At 34.4% G+C, this 12,367-nt stretch overlaps 1 protein-coding gene across 2 annotated transcripts in view; it reads right to left on the reverse strand.

Moving 5' to 3' along the window:
- Positions 1-11,472, reverse strand: part of LOC140063210 (muscle-specific protein 300 kDa-like) — a 34,356-nt gene extending 22,884 nt beyond the window's left edge. Inside the window, exons 1-17 of one of the 2 annotated variants that reach the window (XM_072109701.1) lie at positions 11,175-11,472; positions 8,932-8,990; positions 6,307-6,458; positions 5,755-5,923; positions 5,505-5,593; positions 5,047-5,254; positions 4,431-4,793; positions 4,129-4,233; positions 3,829-3,924; positions 3,376-3,519; positions 2,706-3,128; positions 2,062-2,382; positions 1,753-1,867; positions 1,328-1,533; positions 863-1,180; positions 578-744; positions 89-248 (exon numbers count right to left, since the gene is read on the reverse strand). In XM_072109701.1, coding sequence (XP_071965802.1) covers positions 89-248; positions 578-744; positions 863-1,180; positions 1,328-1,533; positions 1,753-1,867; positions 2,062-2,382; positions 2,706-3,128; positions 3,376-3,519; positions 3,829-3,924; positions 4,129-4,233; positions 4,431-4,793; positions 5,047-5,254; positions 5,505-5,593; positions 5,755-5,923; positions 6,307-6,458; positions 8,932-8,990; positions 11,175-11,232 — 3,153 coding nt within the window. In that variant the 5' untranslated portion in view covers positions 11,233-11,472. Of the gene's footprint in view, positions 1-88; positions 249-577; positions 745-862; positions 1,181-1,327; positions 1,534-1,752; positions 1,868-2,061; positions 2,383-2,705; positions 3,129-3,375; positions 3,520-3,828; positions 3,925-4,128; positions 4,234-4,430; positions 4,794-5,046; positions 5,255-5,504; positions 5,594-5,754; positions 5,924-6,306; positions 6,459-8,925; positions 8,991-11,174 lie in introns of both variants that reach the window. The other variant, XM_072109700.1, reaches the window with a different exon arrangement.
- Positions 11,473-12,367: the final 895 nt, after the last annotated feature.

The following is a 12,367-nucleotide window of genomic DNA, read 5'->3' on the forward strand; positions in this document are numbered from 1 at the left end:
AAGCAACCACATTTTTAATACACAAGAATGATGATGTAAAACAAGAAAGAAGCTAATCATAAAATTGAAATATTTGTTCTTGTAATACCTTAAGTTGCTGGAGCTGCATGTCAACTGTATGTTGGTCTCTTGCCTTCAATGTAATACTGTCAAGAGTATGTTGCATTCTGTCAAGCCATGACCGTACGTCAACTGCCATATTCTCATATCGCTTTTCTGTCAATTTACGCTGATCAAACTGTCCACGTCTAGAAAAAAAGGGGTGTTTTGAACAAAAATAAAGCAAGTTGCTGTTGTATATTACTCGGATGTGTACCAGTAGTATACATTTATGTTGTGTATTCTTTGTGTATTAATCAACATTAAAACCATAAACTCTACAGAATGCACTAGTAATTTAGATCTACTTATGCCGTATTTTAATTTAAATCGTCATCAATTGTAATGATGATTTACATAAAATAATAATCAATAACATTTTCTATATTTATATTTAATCCATCATAATTACCACCATTGGTATACTCATCATTATAAATTATATCATCAATAATAACAAACGTCTTAAGATACCAACCTTGTAGCATGTGCGGCTTCTAAGAATGCCCAGTTATGTTTAAAGTTCATCATCATCGCCGAAAGCTGTGTGGTATTATTAGCGCGAGGATGATCAAACAATTCTCTTGCGAGACTCAGGATCTTCTGGTACTGTAGCTGCTGGCGATTTATATATTGAGCTGCCATCTTAAAAATTGGAAAATAAAGGATGAATGGCTGTTGTACTAAAACGGCAGTAATGGAAGATAATGACAATGCTGAGAATGTAAATTAGATAACTACAAGAGATATACAAGAAGTTTACCTGCAACTTGGAATCCATGTCCGATAAGCTTAGTTCGGCAATGTCTTTTGCTTCAAGCTCTTGTAGTAATGGCAAGAGCCAGCTTTCAAACTTCTCGACTTCCAACTCAAGATCAACCAGTTTACTTGAAAACATCTGCAGAAGCTCTCCGTGCTTTTTCAAATTTGAAATCAGGTTGTTGTGTCTTCGCCGAAAATCGTCCAGTTTAGACTGGTAGATTGTGCGTTCTTCTGGTTTGGCCAAGTTGATGAGTTCTGATGTGGAACTAACCACTGCTTCTATCACGTCTTGATAGTCACTAACCTCTTTCTCAAATACCTAAAAATAGATTATAAAGTAAAAACATATAAGAGAATATATAGAGATAACTAGAGGATACACGGTGAAACTGAAACAGTGCTGTCAATATGCTCTTGGGAAATTGGAAGGCGGGCCTACTAATATATGAATCATATAGTACAATACCCTGTATTTCTGTAATCTCGTTGAAAGTGGTTCCCTCTTTATCACAACCATTGTTCCTTTTTCCATCTCAAATTCCAGCTTCTCTTTTTCTTCCAACCATCGGATAAGGTCGTCTAGATGTTGGTTTTTGTCAAGACCTACTCTCAACCTGTGAATATGATCTAGGAGACTTGTCTCTAGTTCATTGTACCTCTGGACAATACCATCTACAATATCAATAAAATGGAGAACAAAAATAAGAAAGTAACCGTATTTAAGTATGCGCTCTCTGTCACACAAGAAAAACTCATCTATTTCAAACGAGACAAACAAGTTAGATAGACATAGATTTCGTTAAAAAAAATTAAAGATTAAAAAAATTAATTTCTTCCTTAGCAGCAAGCTATGGTAACCTAATTATTTTAAAATACTTAGTTTTTTTTTACCGATAGTTCTGTCCACTTCTTCTTTCATGACTTGGTGTGAATGCACCAGATACTTTCCGTCGTCTCTCAGTTGATCAATGTCTCTGGCGTGGTTTGTTACGTCAGCATTAAAGGCCTAAACAGACATTATGTTATCAATATTTAAAATAAAATAGTAGGCCTACTTTGATCATAGCCTAGAGGATTTCAAAATGGCAACACCATGACGGTTTGTGTGGGTAATATATCGTATGATGCTTGCGTATAACGAAAAGTAACTTGGCTCCATCAAAGGCCTAAACATATTGAAATAAAAATGACATACTGTACCTTGCTGTGTTCTATCCTTTGCTGAACCGTATTTCTATCGGTTGTTACTGGTTCCCTGTTTAGTCTAGCCATTTCATTCTCTGCTTGTTGAAGCCATGAGGTTAGTGTTGACAGAGAATTTTTAAAAACTCTGTGTTTTTCCTGAATTTTCTTCAGATTGTCATGCGTCTCCTCGCATGTTATCTGAAGCTGATTGAAATCTGCTATTAGTCTGTTCAGACGATCACGTATGTACATTGGATCAGACGGTTCAACGTACGATCGATTAAATTGGCGGGAAAGTGCAGTTTCACGGAAATCCTTCAAAATGTGTTTGTATTCCTAAAGAAATAAACTTACTTTTACAATAATTAAGTTGAGTTAAATATGTAAAAAACAGTTATGTTTATGTTTTAATTAATTAACCAGTGTACGTTATATACCATCAATATGTAGCACTTAACATGATATTGCGCGCGCGTACAAATGATGATTCTCAGCGTTTATACGCCGACGTGGACTGTACTTTTATTGACAATACATAAGTCTCTCATATACCAGTTCTGCCGCTTTAGTGACGTCATAGGGTGAGACTATAATTAACACGATACGATTCATGATATTGATTACATTCGCCTACAAATATTAAATATCATTATATCTACCTTGCAACTAGCAATGTAATTTTCAGCAGCATCCTTAATATTATCCAGACGTTTTGTGTTTGTTTTAACGTCTGTTGTGATCGTGTCAAGATGTGCAAACAGTTTGTCAACATCTTTCTCTTGGTTTATGTTCCCTCCCAGCTCTCTAATATCTGATACAGCCTTCTCAAACCAAATGTCCAACGCTGACAGATCGTGTTCGACAGCTTTGAGTGAATCGAGGGCGCTAGTCAGATGTTTTTCACGAACTCTAACTTGATTTTGAAGACGATCAAATAAATCTATCATCCGGGATATATAGTCATTAATTGCGTCAATCTGGTCACGACCAAGGGCAGCGTTGTGCATGTTAACGAACAGTTGCATACTGTCTTCGCAATCACGAATTGTTCTCTGATGGCCTTGTACATCTGTGTGCACATTCTGTTAAAAAGACCAGCAATAATTATGTATGCCTGCTGTACTAACTATTAAAGTCTGTCTACACCATCAAACTAGTTTGAAAAAAAAGTGTGATTTGCCTAAATATGGTAGTGATATGCATAAATTAATATGGTAGTGATATGACATCATCACATCACCCATGTTGTCACATACAGTGTGATAGTATAGACAGAGCTTTAGGCAACAACAACAATTATCGAACTAATAATCTATTATATTGACTAACCTTAACCTCTTGCAGTTGAGTTTCTAGAAGTTTAGATTGTTGAGCCTGTGGCTGCATAGATCCAAGTGTGTGTTCAACATTTGACATCCAACTCAGTAGTTCAACGGCGAGCGTGACTTCATCATGGTAGCTCTTTTCAAGAACCTTGGAAAATGTTATGAAAGATAAATATTAGCTTATTCCGTAATGTTTTGTTTGTATATAATCCCCTACTTATCTAAATACACATAATGATTAAGAGAATGTACAACAATATGCCGATTGCCTCGAGATGATCTTAAATATTGTTTAAAGCGCTTTATAATACGAATCCATTTACATCCGGCTTTCTGATTTTAATGTACCTGTGAATAAATTTGTATTATATTCATCAGGATAATAAACATAATTATATACATAGTATAACCTTCAATTAAAGAAACACAATCAGACACAATGCTATGGTCAACTTACATCGTAATTACCACGAGTTACCGTGAGATGTTTTTCAACTGATGCTTTAAAGTCTATCAACCACGCCCATTGTCCTTTCATCGCAGTTAAGTATTTCTGTAGAGGATGAAAAAACAGTTTTATAATACTGAACAAAATCATAATCCCATCACGTGTCCGACGCGCGTATTAAACCACCTGCTATTTTTTTAATGAAACATATATTTTTTAGATTTATTGCCTATGAAATTATATATCCGAATTCGTAATGGATTATTGAATGCAAAGAACATGACATCTGGAGAAATAAAACTAGGATACCTTGATGCATTCTGAGCCTGGGTGATTTTGGCTGATCATTGTCTCTCCTCTTTGTATCACCTGGTTGAACTCGTCTCTATGTCTTTCTATTTCGCCAGCCAGACTCTAAACGAAAGATAATAATACGTTATGATAATGATCAACTACCCTATACTACTAAAGGTCTAGGTATAGTTGTTTTTGTTTGGTTCAATGAACGAACTAAATACAAATATGAAAGTCTAGGCATATTAGTTGTTTTTGTTTGGTTTAAAGAATGAATAAAACACAAATTTAGATTGTTAATAACTAAGATGTTCTACCAAAATGTGATCTTCCATCTCTTTGATAGTAGGATGAGTATTTTCCCATTGTGCTTCTATATCTCCAAGGCCATCAAGCCAGGACAACTCTCGAGTGGCGTCTTGTGAGAACTCGAGCAAGACCTCGAGCAGATGAAGACGACGCAGCGCAGCGTCTAACAGTCTCTGGTACTCTGCCTCAAGCTTCTGGAGCGTGGCATTGTACTTTCTCAGTTCCTCTCCTGAATATTTGGTACGATCTCTTTGACACTGATCCAGGTTAGCTCTGTACTGCCGTATGTTCTCAAGTTCTAAAGATAGTTTATGATACAGATCTCTAATACTGGAGACATCACTGCCATACGACATTTTGTTCACTGTTGACTATAGACATAAAGATATAAAATAAATGGAAAACAAACCATGTGCAGTAAACAATACTCTGCTGTCATTACACAACGATACAAATCACGTGACAAGTTTGAATTATGAACATTGCTGTGAAAAGTCGTGCTACAAACTGCAGCATTATAGATAGAGGAATCAATAATAGTTTATTCATGTTCTGGTAAAATTTAAATCAGATATATTATACATTTTAACCAATAGCATCAACAAAGACGTTTTCTAAACATACCATCATCTTCTGTATCCAAGTCAAGCATTCTGTCATAAAGATATAAATCTCATCTCTGACAACAATTCTTTCCTCTCTTTTTTCTTCTTTTTTCTTTGATATACTCATTCCTTCCCCATGGGTCTTGATCATCGTGGAGTCTTTCTCTGATCTGCTTCTAATCTCAAATGTGCTGAGAATAGCGCAGCGTTTTTGAAGCTCTTCAATTCTATGATATTTGTAAAAAGTTTTTTTTTATAAGAAATTTAAAAAAAATATAAATATATAGGTTTGTACATTAAAACATATTTTGGAATATCACTACCATAGGCACATCACACCTTTTTTGTCAAACTAGTTTGATAAGAAAAGAAGCGAATCAAATGTACTAACGTATTATCTTACATTACCATTAATTAATTACTAAGTAAAGAATCTATTTACTAATTGTTATCCAACAAATCTTGGTTATAAATTACCTTTCCTGAAGTCTCTCCCAACCTTGATACCCATCTTCGTGAAGCTGATGAACGTTTGTATACAGCGTGTGTATATTCTTGTCACATGTCTACAAATTAGTATAAAAATAATACACATTGTAATCAAACTAATTCCAATAGTTTCACGATTAGAACAACGTGAGGTGATCTTTCCCCAATTTGAATGAACATTTTAGAGGACAATGTATTTTCATTCAAATTTCTTTAAAGAAACATTAAAATAATTTACCTTTAAGTTTGTCTCTATAATGAATATCAATCTGTTCACCTCTGCGCTCTTCAGTTTAGAGGCTTTGCCGTCGACATCTTTGATCTGTGATTCAATATTGTCCAAATCGCGAGTAACAGATTCGATTTGGTCACGCACTTTTTCTCCACGAACAACCAGATTCTCCGCTCTATTAACAACGTGCAGAAGTTAAATGATATTCTTTTTAAACAAAATATCTACCATTTGTCTCTCATAAAATAAGTTCACATTTGCAATAGCTGTCTACAAACTGTGAGGAACTATTAAACAGCTAAGAACGTGTTTTATCTCTCGAACTTAACCTTAAAACACAACCAAAGAAAGCAGACAAGAAACATAGGTGCTATTACTGTGACGAAATACCGGTACTCTATCTAAAAATGTGCTATAGGTACTCTATCTAACAAGCACGAATATGTGATACTCGGGGTACAGCAAAAAAAGCTGTAATGATGTCATAAGACCGGATGTGACGTCACATACACATCAATATTGGGTGGTTGATGATGGAACTCAGAAGATTACTATTACCTTGTTAGTCCTGAATGTACGGTACTTGCATGGCTATATTCGCTTATAGTATCCTCTCTGTCGTCAATGTGTCCATGTCGCACCGTCTCTGTGACTATGACGGATGTATTGGTTGCGGCGGCAGAACTCGTCGTAGCCTCATGACTAGAAGGCTGAAAAAAGATCAAGATAATAGAGTTACTTATTATAGTTACGTAGTTCAATCAAAAACTAAGCATTAAGTGCAATTTTTTTACCGGTGTTTTTTACTGAATTTCCCTTCCTCCACTTTTGGAAAATGTTTGCTCATAACTATGATACTAAATTGTATTAGGCCTACTTTCAACTAAACATAGAAAAGCATACATAACAAAATTAGAAAAAAATAAAAAGACTTATTTAAGAATTTCGAATGTGATCATATTTATTCTTTATTAATTAATTGTAACATTTTATGATTTAATAGAATTATTTTTTAAACGGAATGAAGTGTACTTAACAAAAATTGAAATAAGACGTTCAAAACGTGTGAAAACATACTTGATTTTAAATGACGATTTTTAAATTCAAACACGAATTGAACTCGTCTCCAGGACAAACGTATTATACAACGAACATGCATGTTGAAATACATGCGCGGTTCAAATGCCAATTATTATGAAAATGAATGTATTCCGGAATGTATTAGGAATCATATTAGTAATAATTAAGCAAATTTCTAAATAATTCGGATCATCGGTCATTACTACTACAGTACTTAAATCCCGTCACACCTTCTTGTTTGACATACATATTTCGAAGGTCATTGATTTCACTAAATGAATGAATAAATAAATAACCATACAATTAGGTATTAAATATGTCCAATCAGCCGAAAAAGTCAACTTAAGATGACGGAATTCAGTTTCACACCTCTTCAATCAAATAACAATATAAGGCGCACGGCTCTGTTGATCATTTGTATGAATTATATTTGCTCAATTCTATCTATGAAAAGTCATATTTACACATTTACTTTTATTATCTTTTCACACTTTGTTGTACTTTCTGTATGTAAGGTTCCCCTTGACAGTGATTCGGTTCTTTTTTTTAATAGCGTTTTGTCGTTTATATATTTTTCGTAATGAAGAATAATATAATTTACAAACAATTTTCCGTAGTATATTAAAATCTTGAATTGTAATCATTTGGGAGCCATTGATGTAAACTTAAAAAGGCGAGTAGAGGACAAAACTTCACCAGCGATATTTAGATGTTATCTGTATTTTCCTACAAAAAAAGGCCTGTTTTTGTTTTTGTATATTTAGCTTTAATAAATTCAAATATTTGTAATATTTATTTAACCAGCAGTGCGTTTAACCTTGAAATATAACAATAATTATTACAAAGTTTAGTGGAAACATTAAACATACTGTTGATCTTTTGTATTGTTAAAACAGATTGTGATTTTATCATACCTAATCTTTTCACAACTGAAGCTCGTGTTTGTCACAAACTTGTTAAAATCGAAACTGAATCCAATTGAATGGAGTAAATAACTCAGTGGGTTTTTCCAAAGCCACGGGGTGTGACTTTTGACTATAGACACGAGATCAACAATGAAAACCACAGTTATCGTGAATATTTTAGTAAATATACTATTCATGCACAAGTATTGAGTTAATTCAAGAACGTGTGAAACGTATACGAATGAATAGGTACGTATTTGGTAAAGCATTTTAGTGCCCTAGAAAAAAATTCCTTCGGTTTACGCAAATTGTGACTTTAAAACGGTCGGATTATTATGTTTTTCTTTCAGTGTTGTTGCTTGTATAACCCATTTCGACTTGGTTATATTATAATCTACTTGAAATAAACCATACTTAACCGTACCTCAAAGTAATAGTCGTTTTGATAATTAAATAGGCCCTAATATTGTTTTGTGCTGTATGCCTACCATAAGTTTATATACTTTAAGTTAGATAAACGAATCGCTGCATGTGCAATGCCATGAAAGGTATTGGATAAAGACACAGCAGCCGTGACCCTTACATTATTCGTGAAAACAATACAGATAAATGCTGCCCATGCCATTATAGTCAAAGTATTCAGCACTTGAAATCTGCGTAAGAGGCGACAACTTAATTATTCGATAATATGATAACTGGCCATAACATCAGAGTTTCATATTTTAAAAAAAACATAGACACACAACTGCAAACCTTTTGTTACTAAAAAGAATGAATACTTTCTCAATAATTGCAGTAAAAACGCAACGGTTATATTCGTCTTTTTCTAGCAATCGTAACATTTGTAATTAAAGCAGTTTCACCTCACAAATTAAAGGGGTAGGTTGTCAGCACCGTAGATGCTGATGACCGGTCGTGGGCGACCAATGTTTTTTTACATAACTGTTGTTGTTTTATGCTGTATGTATATGTAGATGTATTTAAATAATAGTCACCAAACTGACAAGACACTCGTTTCTTTGTTGGTGTACTGTTGGGTGATGTTGTAAAATTGTAAATTGTAAAAATTGTAAATTGTGAATAAATTCTTAAGGTATAAAATTGTTTATCATTTAAACTAAGCATGGACTAAAGAATAGTCAATGAATTAATTAAGCATTCAGTAAAACAACAGGGACAAAGAGAGACTTACCGATACCTCTGATACATGTATCCGTTCAAGTGTTTGTGATTTGCTCTTTTTGGATTTCTTTTTATCTACAAGACAACGAAAGATCACAATGTGTTTGTGTGCATACAAAACAGTTTACATAATTGTTGTAATATTTCTGATAATCTGGACATAATATACAAGAGGGACCGCTGGACATAATTCGAGAGGGGCTGCTGGACATAAGATACGTGTAAAGGGAATTAATTCTTATTAGGCTGCCATGTCCAATCAATATTCCTGGAGTTAGGAATTCCGGCAGTAGAGCCTACATTAACCTCGCCTTCATGATCAGTTGCCAGTATTGTATAGCTAGACTATAGAGTAACTGTAACTAGCCGGCTTTTCATTGATCATTGTCTTCATTGCGTTTTTCTAGTGTTTACTTCTTCCTGCCTTGGATTAACCCACGATATTATCAACAATATTTTACAAAGTTTAGAATATTATGACTTTAGGGTGCAATTGAACTACACACCAGGGTTCAGTGTTTCACAAAAGCATAAACTACAATACAAGTCCAAACAGGACGCACAGAGCGCCTGGGAAAAGTCAAGGCCATCATTGATAACTTGAAAGTTAGGATTAGGCACTAGAGTGATCAAACTTTTCTCTGATCTCAATCCTCCCACTGATTAGCCTGTAATGATAGCTACACTATCTCATACCTCATTGTTATCTATTGTTAATACAATAGAGGAAACTAAGGCGAAATAAATATACTAATATACTTTAGCCCTTGCACTAATATTAACTAGCCCTTGCACTGATGAAGTGCTAGTGTTGCCCGAAAGCTCTGTTAATTTTTCTGGCTGTTTTACTTTATCGTTTTGATTTAGCTTTTTGCTTATGTTATTTTGTATCTCCGTTGAGATCCAGCCACTGATACCCACAGCATTGTCATTTTGTATCTCCGTTGAGATCCAGCCACTGATACCCACAGCATTGTCATTTTGTATCTCCGTTGAGATCCAGCCACTGATACCCACAGCATTGTCATTTTGTATCTCCGTTGAGATCCAGCCACTGATACCCACAGCATTGGCATTTTGTATCTCCATTGAGATCCAGCCACTGATACCCACAGCATTGTCATTTTGTATCTCCATTGAGATCCAGCCACTAATACCCACAGCATTGTCATTTTGTATCTCCATTGAGATCCAGCCACTGATACCCACATCATTGTCATTTTGTATCTCCATTGAGATCCAGCCACTGATACCCACAGCATTGTCATTTTGTATCTCCATTGAGATCCAGCCACTGATACCCACAGCATTGTCATTTTGTATCTCCATTGAGATCCAGCCACTGATACCCACAGCATTGTCATTATTTTCAGTAATTTGCCTTTGGATTAATATAATTTACTTATATATATAAAGCTCAGTTTACACTATCAAACTAGTTTGACAAAAAAGTGGTATTGATAATAATATGGTAGTGATATTGCCAAATATGGTAGTGATATGACATCATCATGTCCAAATATGGGTACATCACATTTCTTTTGGTCACATAAGGTTTGATAGTGTAGACAGAGCTTAAAAGCCTTCAATTATATTAAGTCTATATTTAATGATGTTAATACTGAACCACCACATGAGAGAACATGCAGAAAACGTCATATGAACTGTAAGTTCCGTTTGCACACATACTTATATACAAACAAGTTGACAATGAAAGAAAGACTTAAACGTACAGTATAGAATACATTCATTGTATTCTAATGAAACCAACGCCGCATAGGGTATGCAATGTGAATATTTTCTAGTAAATCCACAAGCCTTGTTGTGTAAAAAACATTATAAGAATAATAATAATAATATGTTAAATGGTCTCTGAAATTACTCTATCTATGCGACATTATAGCGCTATTTCGTAAAAATCCATGCTGAAATAATGGAATCACTCAAAAAATGTATATAATAATATGTCGACATGGGTCATCAATATACAACACAAGCCTTTTTTAAAGGAACATGGGAAAAATGAAACCAAATACATTATACCAAAACTGATCCACGATTATGGTATGCTACATCCATGCATCTGAGGCTTTTTAAACTAATCCACGTATAGGCCCATGTTGGGCCTATACTTATTTCAAATGGTCTACAATTGGTGTTACATTAGAATACATGTTGTTGACTATACTTTATACGACGCTGATTTATTTATTTTTTATTATGCAACTGTGGTAAATTACAGATACTTTATAGACCTACCTTTTGGAAGTCGAAATCCAAATTTCAGAGATTGGGTCTTCTTTTCTTTTGACGACATCCTAACTTGGACCTATATCACTGTCCCTACAGTGACATGTGGGCCAGTTGACAACACTCCTATGTCAGGCCCTTATCACGTATTACCCTTTTTCTCAACCTTATTCCTCAGTGAAGAGTGCCCGAGTATTAGTGTTTAATTATCTATAGTCCGTCACGGATGGGATCCGACTTCACTTGTAGAAGTGGGTAGGGCTTTTTAGCATAAGAATAACAATCGTCATGCTGTACACTTCAGTACAATGGGTTTTTTAAGTTAAAGGAATTTTGTCAGAGACACATTTTCTTTGGTTGTCCATGAACTAATCTTAGCTTTAAATGATCTGATTCACTTTGTGGTAAAGGTTAGACAATGGAAGGTGTGATAATGGACAGGCATGCTTTCGGCTCAAACGACACCCACCATATAACCAGAAGAGTTAGATTAACTATCCGATCCCCGCATAACCACTTTAATGACTGTAATTGGGAGGGATTTTGAAATAGGGAGAGAGTGGTGGGGGGGGGGGGGGGATAAAAATTGAACATTTTAAGTGCCGAACTGAATTAAATAGTTTCCTATCTTTTGCACCGACTGCCCCGCCCCCTTGAATCCGCTTATAACCAGAAGAGAATAATAACTATCCGATCCGCATACCCATTTTAATGACTGTAATTGCGCCACAATATATCTTTGTTTGGGAATCATTTGTACATGTCATTTGTAGTATGACTTTTTCGGACTACTTGAATTAATGAACCGAAAGCATCTGATATCACCAATAGAATTGTTTCATTCATTCAACTAAAATACCTTCAAACAAGTTCAGATACAAGCATTTTGTCTAATAAACAAGTTATAGTTTTAGTAAAATCCAGAATGATTATAGCTTAAAGATATAATTGTTCCCAAAAAAATATGAACAATTAACTTTGAATAAGCTTTCACTGTTTCAATAACATTCTCAAAAGAAAAAAAAAACTTTTAAAAAAGTATTCACTTTTGACAATTCCAGTCAATTTGACTATATTTTGCTTTAAATTATAGTAGTTTAGTATAAATAATATATAACAAAAACATTTTTTTTACAAAATTATTTTGTCAGGTAATCGATCAATCTTTAAAAAAAAAATATGAACAACCCCCCTCTCTCTCG

Source organism: Antedon mediterranea, chromosome 11, assembly GCF_964355755.1.
Source record: "Antedon mediterranea chromosome 11, ecAntMedi1.1, whole genome shotgun sequence".
Classification (NCBI taxonomy): Eukaryota; Metazoa; Echinodermata; class Crinoidea; order Comatulida; family Antedonidae; genus Antedon; species Antedon mediterranea.